General features: G+C 40.3%; 1 protein-coding gene across 1 annotated transcript; it reads right to left on the reverse strand.

Annotated features, from left to right (window-relative positions):
* Positions 1-2,048: 2,048 nt before the first annotated feature.
* slc12a1 (solute carrier family 12 member 1) lies at positions 2,049-13,762 on the reverse strand. The gene is made up of 26 exons (XM_008276084.1): positions 13,505-13,762; positions 12,638-12,775; positions 12,239-12,314; positions 11,280-11,375; positions 10,744-10,883; positions 10,510-10,620; positions 10,305-10,416; positions 10,075-10,202; positions 9,776-9,860; positions 9,391-9,554; positions 9,193-9,300; positions 8,962-9,085; positions 7,374-7,475; positions 6,808-6,963; positions 6,621-6,720; positions 6,361-6,472; positions 5,882-6,022; positions 5,149-5,255; positions 4,950-5,032; positions 4,358-4,480; positions 3,558-3,686; positions 3,041-3,152; positions 2,756-2,842; positions 2,480-2,615; positions 2,280-2,347; positions 2,049-2,184 (listed from the first exon to the last, which is right to left on the reverse strand). The coding sequence occupies exons 1-26, from the start codon at positions 13,760-13,762 to the stop codon at positions 2,049-2,051; spliced, it is 3,132 nt and encodes a 1,043-aa protein (XP_008274306.1).
* Between the last annotated feature and the right edge of the window lie 225 nt (positions 13,763-13,987).

The following is a 13,987-nucleotide window of genomic DNA, read 5'->3' on the forward strand; positions in this document are numbered from 1 at the left end:
AGGATATGTGTAGGTCTACCTAAAGCACAAACACAAAGTACAGTTTTGCTTTTGTTTTTTTTCTTTTAGATTAGATTAGATATGGGTTTATTTTTATTGCACAATGTGCTTAGACAAAGAAATACAATTGAACATGTAACCAAACGTGCACAAGAAGCAGTAAAGTTCATTTGGCTGAGCTTGAAGTGAATAATTATTAATATTATTATCTGATAGTAGAACTTAATAAATAATCTAAAGTCTCCTAAAAACAGCATGGTCTCCTAAAATCATGGATAATATCTAACTGTATAAACAAACCATATTATCTAAAGGCACTTAAGGGTTTGAAGACAAAGTTATCACTCAGATGGATTTTATTATCAATTGAGATTATTCAGTTAGAGCCCCAGATTTTAAATATGAAGTCCAATGCCTGCCTCCGTTGGGAATATATCAACATTACCTTTCAGGCATTCAGGATTCACATTCAAAGCGCATATTCAAGATGTGCACCATACTACTAACTCTAAAGATCTTTTATAAATCTTTTTGCAAAATATAACAATATATTTGTTTCTTACATGTCAAAATTACTATTTGACCATACTGTTATAGACATTGAGGCTGTTGTGGCTGTCCTAAATACATATCTTACTTTCTACTGACTAGTTTCAAAGTTCACAGACTTTATGCCTGTTTTGCACATAAAATCCAAATGTGTCACACGATAACTACCACCGTCACATAAATTTACAATGCACAAGTAATCTGCAAGTACTTTGAATAAATACCAGAACAGTAGCAAATAAAAAAAACTACCTCAGATTGTGTACTAAAACATACAGGTTCCCTCTTTACTGACATTTCATTGAACAAACATCCCATGTTATCTCCTTTAACCACCTAATAAATGACAGAGAGAACAGCTCCAAAATTGTATTAATTCTTTATTTTAAGTGATCACAGTCATATATTTAAATAGGGAGACAGACAGTAGACTAAAATATACAGAAAGAATTGGGTTTACAATATTTTGGTTCATTCAAATTTTCCTTAAACAAAAAGTGTACTGTAATATTAACATATAAAATATTGAAACAACATGATGTGGAACAGGTAAACAACTATATATGGCAGTTATTTTATAATTAGAAAATGTGTTTTAAAAACTAATCAAACCATTTGTTAAATTATTACTGCAGTTTAAAAAGACATAGTTTGCTCTTAATCATTCATAAAAGGTGTTTTTCCTCCAAAAAATATCCACTACTGAATTCTGACATCTACTATATACATTTATATACATCACAGTCACTCAGAGTAACCATTGCAGCAGCCTTGTGTCTCTGCCTTCATTTAGTGAACAGATCTGACCATGTTAGATGTGACCCGGCTTTGTTAAGAGCTTACGTCTCAGTTTTCACATTTAACAGTGTTTTCTGTACTTGTCCTTTGGTGCAAAAGGCTTAAACCAAACCCAAATTCACATTCTGGCTCATTCACATTTACAAATCCCATGTCAGAAATGTGTAGTTTTTTTTCACTTAGATTTGTCTTGCCCCTGTCTGACAGCACTGACAGAGAAGTTTGGGTGCAGCAAAACAGTTCACTATTTTCTTAGGTATTCATACAGTGTAGTCTCACAACAAGATGGTTTACTTGCTGGCAAGCTGTTTGCAACTTCACACAGTGCAAGTACACAACTTGCCACGAGCCTTCATGAAACAGCTCACACCACACCAACCAATAAAACCAGGTCAATAGTAAAATATTAAAGCCAGGACTAACAATTTTCCATCTGAACACTTCATTGTTTTTTGTCTGCTGTTTATGGCTTTGTACTTGTGCGTTTAGTCTATGAATTTATGCTCAAATGAGAACTGGAGTATGAATGGTCTCATCAGGAGTTAATTGAAAATGCTTTTTGTGTTACACTTCGGTGTTGGTCTAGAAGACTGAACACAATCCACACACTTGTTCACTTTATGAACATGGTTCATCGTTATGGTACTACCATTTGTCCCATTCTAACTGCATTGTTTTGTGCCGTTCAGCCTGCGAGGTGCTCAGGAGTAGAAGGTAAGCACACTCTTGTGGTTGCCTCTAATGAGCACCGTGGCTGGAAGGTCCTTTGTCAGAACGTCCAGCCAGGCCATGTAGAGGAAATCAGAAATGGATTCCTTACGAGCGATAGGCATGCTCCTGCAGAGGTTAACAATACAGACATGTTAGATACAGTTTCTATCAACACTGGATTCGGTTCAAGTGTGATGCAGACAACAACTGGTTATACTTACACAATGATCAGATTGGCTGATTTGGAGTGTTTCTGAAGAAGCTCATTCAGTCGTATCTGGAGGTTGGTCTGTAAAACAGCAGCACATATTTTAAAGTTTCAGTCACATTTTGCTGTTTAATGCACCACCTCCTAACCAAGATGATACATAAGTACATCTACGCTGTATAGAAGGTCATAACTTAATGTCAGTGGTTTTACCTTCTCCTCAAAGCTGCTCAGCTCTTCATCAGTGATTTTATGGGGGTGCTCGTTCTTCATGGCTGCAGCCTGACTAGCAGCTTTGGACCCCTCATGCAGACGGAAAGGCTCAATCATGTCATCGAACTTCTTCAAGCTGGAGGAATGCAGATAAGAACATGAGCTGACTGTGGATAATACTCTTATTTCTACATATAATATGCTGATATTATGAGCTGATTCAGTTTCACTATTACTTTTTCACCATCTATTCCTGCTGTAGGGAAATGGAGTTACCTGCTGTCACTGGGTTGGACGTGGATGTCATCGATAACGTTGATGTCAGTGCAGTTAATTCGGAATTTCTGCAGCAGAGACCTCATCCTGCGAGTCAAATTAACACAGTGATAAATTTAATATAAACATAGGTTGTGTATTTTAGGTTAATGCTTAATAACATTTTCTATAATGTGGTATTGCTGGCTATTAATTTTTATATCTGTATTTTTCCAGTTATGTACCCAATCTAACTCCCACACATTAAACTGTAATTGATGTAGAGGCATTAGTTGATTTGCTCACTCTTGTTTATCCAGCTCAGTGCGTCCAGGCTGGCCTGCGACGAAGATCCTTAATTTAGAGTCTTTCCACTTCTTCCTGGTGGTGAGGATGTAGGGTAGCAACAGGGTAAGACCTGAGAGATGAGAGACACAATTATATTTTTTATTGTAAAACCAATCCACTTTTTTTTTTATTATACAAACTATGTAACTTTTAAATCCAAGGCAGGTATGTTTTTTAAAATGTCGATTCATCTGCTTTCACTAGGATGTTTTAAAAACATTTTCATGAATTTAGTGGACAAATAAAGCTTTTTTGCTGTTACACTATTATTATCATCTAGTAAACCTTCAAAAAACCTGATTTTGTAAGTCATTAATATTAAACAATACATCTCAAGACTCTTAGCTTTGTGAGTTGCACTATGTAGAGGAACTATTCAGTGTTTACTTCCTTTTTTAGCAATATTTTTAGGTATATTTTACAATCTATTGTCAAGGTACATAAAAAAAGGCTGCCTGAGGACACTGACACCGACCTCCATCGTCGAACAGCCACCACACATCAATGGTGCCTTTAGGCTGTTTCTTCTTGAACTGAGTGCTGGCCTCCACCAAATTCTCATTCATCTTGGCAACCGCCGCGGGTGGAGGGCTACACACTGACACTGTGAGGGAGAAAAAGATATGAGAAATGAGGACACAACAGTAGAAGGGAATGTAATTCATTGACAGAGCGCGGAGAGTTAAGTTAGATGGGAAAAGTCACGCGAACCAACATTAGGAGCTGACTCCACATCAGCAGGAACAGCCATCTCTCAGGTCTAATGTTCCAATGAGTGGGACGCAGATTGTATACTAACGACCGGCGCTGCCTTGCCAAGATGCAGCTCAGTGCCGAGTGTGTGTTTGTGTGCGTGATACAGAGACAGAGACAGATAGAGTGAGGCTGTAAGCACCCTCTGCTGTCTGGGTTAAAGGAATGCTCTAAAGAGTTGCTCTTCAAACTGGAACGAAAGGGACCATATTATTGGATTACACCGTCAGAGACCTCTTTAGTGGGAGTGGTTGATTCAATTATATCTCAATGTGATTGTAGAGAAAATTCCTTAAAAAAAAAAAAGATGTGAGTCATTGCTTTCATTTGTTAAATGTGTGTTATTTTATCCTTTGACTCAGTGGAAATAAGAGTGCACGTGGAGGGGAGGGAGATAGATATGTACTTTTTCAGCATATTTAATATTCACACTCATCCATTAATGCAGCCTTGGCTTTGAACAGCTCAGTTGGAAGCATTTCTGTAATTTCAGAGAAAGACAAATCATTTCTAGATGGATACCTCTGGTTGCAAGCACTTGAGAGGATTTCCTGGACTTCCTAAACAGTCGTTTTCCTTTTCCTCCATTTGACATCATCTCTTTCTCCAGTTGTCTCTGCTCCTTCGCTGCCTTCAGCATCTCGTCTGTAAGACAGAAAGAGATTTCCACGCTGTCAATATGTCATACATGACTCAGAAGCACAGCAATAAACCGGTAGTTATTTTAGCACCTTATCTGTCAACTACCTGATACTCTGTAATCTACAGAACAAAGTACTCTGGCTTATCATTGCTATGTTTTTATAATCGGTTACTGTGTTTGTTTATGACAGCACTTTCAGACAAATGCTATTATTAATCTCTTGGTGGTTTAAAACTGTCAAACTGATTTGAAATCACTTCAGTTCAAATACAAACAGCTGTCTCTGTATTTTAACATTTCTGAGTCACATTTACTTTTTTTTCATTTATCGCCATGAATCTTTCTTTTTATATTAGGTCGTATTAATGTCTGCTGCTTGATTCATTTCACGTTGCAAGATACTTTTTTGCTTATAAGCATCACCGTTCCTGCAGATTAAATCACACAACCTGAAGAAACTTTCATACCGACCTTCTGCTTCAACAATGTGCGACACATCCAGTCCTTCGTCGATCCTCAGGATCATTGTTCCATACTCGTAGTCAAATGCATCGCTGTCAAACAGAGAGTCAGGACAGTTTGTTCAACACACAGATTTCCTATCCAGATTTAATTACTGAGTGTGCTATTACTACATGTATGTATGTGTGTGTGTTTATTTGTGACTTACTGCAGTATTCCCACATAGCTCTGCACTGCTTCTGTTCCTGCAGTCTTCCAGTGTTTCTTAAACCCTATCATTAAGGTGTTGGGCTTCATACGGCCAAGACCAGAAGCCTGTAACGAAATGCACAACACATATAGCATGAGGACATATCTTCAAATCAGCTGTTAACTGAAGCAACACAGGCCCCATGCTACCCTGAAGGAGTAAAACGTAGTGTCTTCATTAGCTGCAGAAGAAGGGAGAAAAAAACAACTCTCCAGAAAGTTTCAAAATGTCCCAGACAAGAAGGCTGTGAAGCTGTTTTACTGCCAGAAGTTATGACCAGATCACTCAGCAGATCTCATTTTGTGAGCAGAGGCTCATCCGATGCAGTGTTAATCAATTATAGCTTTTAATCTGTCTCCTTGTTTGAAGTAAGCAATCCTGACAATGAACACAGGCCTTATCTCGGGAGTGCGATAGTCAGAGCCATAATACTGTTTTCCTGCTCCTCATTAACTCTCTCCTCCTCTACCTCCTGTCCTGGCCAGATCCTTAACACAGGTCTAGGCCAGAGTCATAACACGGCAATAGATACTCAGTGCTGTGAGGAAGAAATGGGTCAATAAAAGCCGCTTCTTCAAATCTGCCGATCAAAACTTGCAGGTTACACATTAATTGAATGGCTTATTCTGGGTTAGTTGCTTTTTTTTGCCTCTTCTCAGAGAAATGAGCTGTAAATCACAACCATACTGACCTGCAGCAGACTATCAGTTCCTTCCCTGAAGTTGTTACAGGTCACAGCAGCATAAAATGCCTTGCGGTTGGCCTTCCTAAGATATAGCTGGTTCCTCTCCATTCCAGCGTTCATCTCTTCAAGACACTCTGCTCGTGGGCCCTAAAGAAATCAAAGCACACAGCACCATGTAAACATTTGTTTGAAGAGGAAAGAGCTCCGTCATGCACCTTTTTTATATTCAGAAGACACACCTGACCCTAAACTTTAGTCTCAGTTGTCCAGACACTTGGCATTTTCCCTCATCCCTGCTTGATATTCTATTAAATATCCAGTGCATGTGAAGTGTGCACTCTGCAAAATTAAATTTGCTCGATGTGCAAATCTTGATTTGAATACAAGGTTGATATTTAAATGAATTTAAAAAAAAAGAAAAGAAAAACACAAGAAAATGTGCCGAGTTTTGCATTAGTAGATAATGAGATTACAATACAACCTACCACAAACACTTCACAGGTGATGCAGAGTCCGTAGTTCTTAGTGAAGGAGTGAGCCAGGTCCAGGAGAGCGGGCCTGGTTCGTGGTGGACCCGTCAGCGCTAAGATCTGAGGCCTGAGGAAGAAACAAGAACGTGCTACAGTTATCACTTATTGTGTGTATTGTTATATGTATTTTGTTTGATTTCAATGTTTCAGATGTTTTACATATTCTTCTATCAATCAGTTTTCTTTTGCCCACAGTGATACAAGCAGACATTTACCTGAAGTTCTTCACGTGATCCTCGACACCAGACAGAGACAGAGTGTTGCTGACCGCACTCACAAACGTCACCGCCTGTGTGGACGAACCCCAGTTCACATCTGGAGATAAAACAAGAGTCGTAACAGGTTAGTTCTACCCTGCGGGCGAAAAGCGAAAAGCACTTCCCAGCAAGCAAACAAGCTCACCTGGTTTCTTCACTGTCACATAAATGTAGAGGAGGATTTCAATGCCATATGTGAGCAGAGCAGCCCACCAGTTGATGACAAACATAACAACGCAGCAGAGCACCGCTCCCAACAGGGATAGCCACATGTTGTAGAATTTGTATGCTGGTCTCCAGCCTGGGAAAAGAAAGACAGAAGAACAACCACATTAAGTAAATGCAGACTTCTTCAAAAGTGATGCGAAACAGAATGCACAGAAAACAAAATCCATGATATGCCCTGTTGAGTCCTAAAATCTAATAATCTCATCCAGCTCAGTTTGTCCTCAGAAATAAGGTGCTATTTGTGCTAGTACTTTGTTTTGATATATTTACACAGTCACATATTTTTTATATTTTGATGTATTTATTTAACCTTTGTTTAACCAGGATTAAAATCTCTTTTTCAAGTGAGACCTTGACAAGAAGGAATTTACAAATACTATGAAACCGAATCTGACGCAGATAAAAGCAAAAACTGTGATATCATTGGATGGAAACATGATACCTGAGAATGTTTACTTTATAAGCTAGTTGATAGAAACCTACCTGGAGAATTGGCATAAGATGCATGGAAGCAGGAGAAATTGATGAGAGCATAAGACGCCAGGAAGAAGTTGGAGATGATGGGAGCGATGGCGTTGAGATCACCTACGAAGACAAAAAAAAACCCCATCTCAGTCAAATTACATTATTTCACAATTCAGTCTGCTGTTTTTGAGGCTTCATGAACAACACTTGGCCGTTCGTGTGGATATGTGAGACGCAAATGAGATGATTTGACGAGAGCAGCTCAGAAGACCGATTTTTACCTGGGTCATTTTGCACAGACACCACTCATTTCAGTGAAACATTCATGACACTTTCAGTATTTTTTTGGTCAGTTAGGGCTCCTATAGGCTTGAGCTGCTGGAGGGACTTTTTCAGATTCTTTCTCTTACGCTCCTCTTTTGTAATCTCCATGCAAGTATGTGCTGCTGTTGCATTTCATTAACTTTGTGTCTTCTCTCCCTAATAAATGGTGTTTTTGCTTTTCTATCGTCTGGAGGTATCTCTGGTTCTGAAGCGGCATGTTTCTTATCTGCAACCTGCCCAGTTTTTATTCCATACAAACTGTTTTGCACAATTTTCTTTCTTTACTCTGCTTATGATACAGCTTAAACTCAGAGTTTATGCACGCCTACCCACCTGCAATATGAGCAAGTATCATCACTGGTGCAGTTGTCTGCCTCCTTGCTCTGCTTATCCTTACCACACTAACCTTATGAGCACACTGTGTACCAACTAAGCTGTTCTATAATTAATACTTTGAATGCTGGCTGTCTTCATTTTATCCACTCTCAGTCTTATATGCGCCATCTTTATGCATCATGTAATCTTGTTTGTTTCATGTATATCTGCTGCATGCAAGCTAATAAGCTTTATCCCTATGCGTGAATGAATTTATAGGCTTGCTTCTTATTCTGTCTTCTGTCCACCAGCCCCCTCTTTTTTCTATCTCTCTCTCTCTCTCTCTCTCGACACAGCCTCAAGCAGATGAGTCCTCCCTTATGAGATGGGCTCTGCTCAAGGCTTTTTCCTGCTTAAAGGGAGGTTTTTCTTTGCCACTGTCACCTTAGTGCTTGCTCTGGGGGATTCAGACTCGGGTTCTGTAAAGCATCTTGAGACAATTTTTTATTGCTATTGGCGCTATTTCAATAAAACTGAATTGAATTGATGTTCAGTACAGACTGTTCCTGTACAAAGAAAGATGGTCTGCTGATGTCTGGCACAGACCTAAATTAAGAACATATTGTCTGATGAAAAACACCTACAGTGTGCAAAACAGGATTTATCTAGAAGTCGCTAGTACAGTGCAGTTACGTTCAGGAAATAAAAGAAACTTGATTATTGATGGGATTTTAAGAAACCTGAGCTGTGCTTTAGAGAGGAAACCTTTTGTGTGGGTTATGATGTGCATAGTGCAGACAAAATGTTCTTTGGTTTGCAATGTATGCTTATGTGCATGGGACAATGCCTGTCTAACAGTAAACAGTATATTAGCCTGGTTGCTCATTTGAAGCTTAAAATACACTTTAAGATAAAGTGTGAGATGTTAAAACATGTTGAAAGGATGTTAAGATGACGATGAACTGACCGATGAGAATGAAGGCCACAGAAATAATGAATGTGAGGACGTAACCACGGATTGGCTCGTTGTTCCTGCCGTATCCTTTGGCAAAGAAGTGCAGTATCTTGTAGATATTGTCTTGGCACAGTGCCTGAGAATAGACAGAGCTTCAGTTAGAAATGATTTCCAAAAGTTAGTAAAGAACAAACGTGACTTCCTCTAAAACTGCATTCAGAAAAGAAGTAGTGAGACGCTGACCTGGAAGACTTTAGGTGCACTGACAAGGGAAGCCAGAGCTGATGAAAGTGTGGCTGAGAATGTTCCAGCAATGATGAGGGGACCGAACCCTGACACCATGGTCATCACCTGAATCAGAGGCGACGATAGGAGAGCATTAAGAAGGAGGGGAATAAAAGGCTTCTTCTTATATGCAAATTATTTCGAAAGGCTGTTTACCTGGAAGTTGTTCATCAAGCCAAAGTTGCATTTTTCTCTTTCACAAATGGAGAAATCATATCCAAGTTCACAGGCAACTGCTGTTGAACCATTGCAATGCACCATTCCAGGATTGAGGATGGCATCTGTTATATTTCCAGTGGCATCACGGACAACGGTAGCAGCTGACCAATGAAAGGGAAGAGCAAATGCATTGATTTGGATTTTTTTAAATGTATTGTTTGCATGTGTTATCAGGACAAATGTATCTTGTGGGACACAGAGTCTAAATTAGGTGTACTAACTGTAGCTGTAATTGTGTTTTTAGTTACTTACTCCTTGTTTAATCTGATTTAACCCCATTTAAATGCAATACTCATTGCATTTCATGAATTATTGTACTTACAGACACAAAGGGCCACTCCCAGGTAGGTGATACCTGTGATCAGGATGGCCAACAAGGTACCTTTAGGTATGGCCTTTTGGGCATCCTGTAAAATAACACAAATCTGTGTTAGACAATTTCATAACAGAGGCAATGAAGAAAAACGACAAAAAAAAAAAGACAATCAAAACTGCAAGTGAATACTTATATTAAAGCTTTTCTAATGCAATCCCAATGATTCACACACAGTAAAAAGAGCAAAGCTAATGATTCCTGTCACCTCTGTGTGGGGGAAAAAAAAATAAAAACAAAAAAGTTACCCGCAAGTCTCCAGAGATGTTTGCTCCAGCCAGGATCCCCGTTGCCGCAGGGAAAAAGATGGAAAACACGGAGAAAAATGTTTCTTTATCCCTAAAAGCTGGCTTAAAATTGTCTAAGAAGATTTTCGCTGTGGAAAAGAGAGACAGGAAGGGAATGCTTTGTGAGTGAATAAAATCTTTTTTATTTTTTTGTAATGAAGTTGTGCATTGGTTTGGAGAGGGTGACTTACAGTTATAATTGAAAAAGCCTTGGGATTTCTTGCTCGTGGTTGCAGGGATGAATGTTCCCACGATTACGTTCACAATGGCCACCAACAAGATAACCAGCAGAACAATCTGTGCCTGTGTGGACAGATAAATAAAATTGATTAAAGGTATGGTAGGACGCTTTACCACAGAGCGAACAATTACTGGGGAACAACCAGCATCTCTCACCTTTGCCTCCCATTCCATTCCAGCAACTGATATGCCCAAGAGCAACACAACTGTGATGACTCCAACGATTCTGATGTCATTTAGTACATCCACCATGAGCACATCATACTCCTGAGAGGAGAGAAAAAAGAGGAGAAAAAGAAGATGTACGGGTGAGTGTACAGTCACATGTTTTTGAATGAGACGTTTCACCAGTTCCTTCGACAACCACCTAACTATTACAACATCACACACCTTGAGCAAGTCCACCACTGTCTCAGCAAATCCCACCACATACATGGCCACAGCCACCGCATTGGCAAAGGCGAAAATCAGACCAATCGACCCTCCAAACTCTGGTCCCAAACTGCGAGATATCAAGTAGTAGGCCCCTCCTGAAATGGCGACATGAAGCAGACACATACATGCAGTAGTGGATGATTAATCACCACATCACCGGCTGATTGATTTAACGTCAGAGCAGTTTGAGCAGGCTGTAAAAATGAGAAAAGGCTTCAAGAGGTGACATTCAGGTGAAGCTTCGAGCCTCTTTATCTGCACACATTGTCCTCCTGCCTGTTTCGTTCTGAAAGATTTTGTGTCAAAATGAGCGTGCGTTATCTCAGGTAATATAAATTTATAAATAATGTTTTAACCGTCGCTGTTGGCTGCTGTGGGTGTTGTGAGTTATGAATGAAAGGCCTGCATGAAAGGTTAGTCAATAGCTGAATTCAATTATCTCGCCTCTCTACTTTTCTGACTATGAAGTCGTCTCGTGTGCATTGACTCACCTCCTCTGACCACACCATTAGTGCAGATGGCAGACATGGAGAGACCAGTGATGGTGGTGACCACACAGCTGAGAGCAATGACCACAATTCCCAGACCTGAAATGCACAAATGTAACCGGTTAAAACAAATATCTCAACTACAACTATTCCAGCATTATATCGAGGTGGTCAGTCACAAAACACTTGCTCTTCCTCCCCACAGTTTCCTTTAAACACACTGAGAGTTAAAGCTCAATAGGAACCTGGGGGCTAAAAGTTACAGTCATCTGCTGTACCTGCTCCGCCTGCTGCCGGCAGCTTTCTCTGCCTCTCAAAACCATTTAGTTACGCTGCCTGAACAAAAGCTGCCTCTGATCGATAGGTTCTTAGGCAATGAACACACTCATGAAGCCATTCACCATTTCCCCTCCCTCTCTCGTGCACACACAGAGTTCTGCTCATATAAGTTTGGCTCACAGAAAAGGCCTTCAGCAAGTGTAGATCATTACAGGAGCTCAGAGAGGCTAGTTAAATTGCATCTGCCCCAATTCAGTCATTCCCAGCTAATGAGTGGGGGACTATGTAATCCTTTAATTGTCTCTAGTCATTGCAATTACTGCTAACAGCACCCTAATTTGTCCCGAGAACTTGTGGGATCTGTCTTCAGTTGACGAAGACAACTTTGTTAACCTGAAAATAAACCTGCTTCGACCGGGCGGGAGAGTCATGTTTGGGCCTGACTCACTTAAGTTAAGTCAAGTTTATTTAAGTCACATACATCTAGTGAGCTTTACATTGGCAGCAGTTCCCAATCTACTCTGAGCTGTGTAATAGGAAAACTCCCACCGCAAACGTGAGCACGTGTAGATCAATAGAAGATAGGCATAGGTAGAAAATAGCAATTATGCAGCATACAGTAAGAAATGCTGAAGAAATGTGCGCTTAGGGACTTTGAATCAGTGTGTCCTTGTCTCACTCACCCCAGCCTGCCTGACCGAAAACCCAGGACAGACGGATGAACAACATGACACCCCAGATGTTCAGCATGCATCTCACCTGTGCAAGGGAAGAACAATTTAAGTTCAAAGTCAACACTGTGGGTCGTAATTTATTGTTCCGTCAAGTGGCACAGTAATGTTAATGAGCACACTTAAATATATGTAATAGACAACTTCGATTTCAGCACTAGATGACATATTGGGGTAATTTTAAAATAGCTCTTGAGAAAATGCAAATGTCCCCCCAGACTCTGGCCCTGCTGTGTTAATCGAGACACATGGAGCCTCTGACACACTGTCAGGTCACAGTTTTGTAGAGCGACCCGGCTTATATAAAGCAAAGGGAGGGGGGGGTGCTTGCCGTGACAGAACATAACTCACCAAGACGCCCCTTATCCAGCCAAACTTTACTGCTCCTTTGCTGCTGTCGGGGGGAAGTCCAGACTCCAGATCATCAGAGGGGGTCCCGTCACTCCCCTCGTCGTCCTGCACAGTGTCTGGCACTGAGATCGCTCCATTCTGTCAGAAGAATTTGGAGGCAAAAATAAGGAAAAGGAAACGTGTGAATTTGTTTTAATACATATCTTTGATTTTAGCACACTGGGTGTTAAGATACATTTTTCAGTTGGAAGAAATGTTTTTGAGAAGTCTCTCGCGCAAAGCTTTTTCTGGTCTCTGCAGATAGCCGTACATATTCACAATATATTTTGGAATATGTCTTAAACAGGAATCCCCCATAATTGGTTTCATTTTCTTTTTCAAGATCTGTCATTTTTTAAAAGCAGTTCAGAAATGCGAATCTAGTGCAGCCTTTAAACCGAAGTGACCTCTAATCCCGACTGGTTTGCAATACATCGCAATAAAAAGCAGTAAAAACTCTAAAGTGTGTCAAGTGTGTTGACTGCTGCTGAGGTAATTTTTTAGAGCCCTGTTTAGTTTCTTAAGTTTGTGAGGAAGTTTGAATGAAAGAACGATTTCTCATTTCACTTTGTTTTGAGTCTTTGATCTTAATGAGTGAAGTGTGCAATTACAGAGTCACTGACTTGAATTTGGGACTCAGGGAGTAAAGCAAGTGTAAGTTACTTTCTATAAAAGGTGAGACGAAAGCCAAACATACATATTGTAAGAGACAACTGAGGGCAGAACATGTATTATAAGAAAAGACAGATAGACAGCAAGAGAACATAAGCGACAGAGGTCTTTATCATTCATATTTACAATATAACTCACAGACATTCATGCACTCACCTTCTGAAAGACATCATGGAGCTCCTGCAGCGACGGTCGCACAGCTCGGTGACCGCTCACGCTGCCTGCATTGCGGTAGAAGTCAATGTTGGGCACTCGATCTAAAGTGTCATGACCAAAGGCACTGACCACCGAGGGCCGGACCGTCCTGTGATCCCCGTCAGAGAAGTTTGTCTCCTCGTAGAGAGGAGGTTCATCCAGGGTGCTATCATAACCGGGGTTAACGTGCTCCCCTCCGTTAGGCTTGTACCTCTCCATCAGGTATGCTGAAGGAGATTCTCAGATTTAAACAGTCAAGGATAAAGCAGCAGTGTAGGTCTTAAGTCTTCCGACATCCAATAGTTGTTTTTGAAAGAGCAGATCACTGCATCAACTGGCGTGGTTATCCTCGTTTATAGATGTATAAACTAGGCTAAAGATTAGACTTGAAGAGATCTCTACTTCTGCTGCCCTGAGCTTCTCTTGCATGAGCTTGGTTTGTCT

The sequence above is a fragment of the Stegastes partitus genome, unplaced genomic scaffold, assembly GCF_000690725.1.
Source record: "Stegastes partitus isolate 25-593 unplaced genomic scaffold, Stegastes_partitus-1.0.2 Scaffold64, whole genome shotgun sequence".
Taxonomy (NCBI): Eukaryota; Metazoa; Chordata; class Actinopteri; family Pomacentridae; genus Stegastes; species Stegastes partitus.

What these genes read in the sequence shown, in the direction of transcription:
- slc12a1 (XM_008276084.1), bottom strand. Translation starts at nt 13,762, where the DNA reads ATGGAGAGGTACAAGCCTAACGGAGGGGAGCACGTTAACCCCGGTTAT. An exon ending in GCTTGATGAACAACTTCCAG is followed by an intron (nt 9,301 to 9,390) that starts GTAAACAGCCTT and finishes CCTCTGATTCAG; the next exon opens with GTGATGACCATGGTGTCAGG. An exon ending in ATCTTATGCCAATTCTCCAG is followed by an intron (nt 6,964 to 7,373) that starts GTAGGTTTCTAT and finishes TTCTTTTCCCAG; the next exon opens with GCTGGAGACCAGCATACAAA.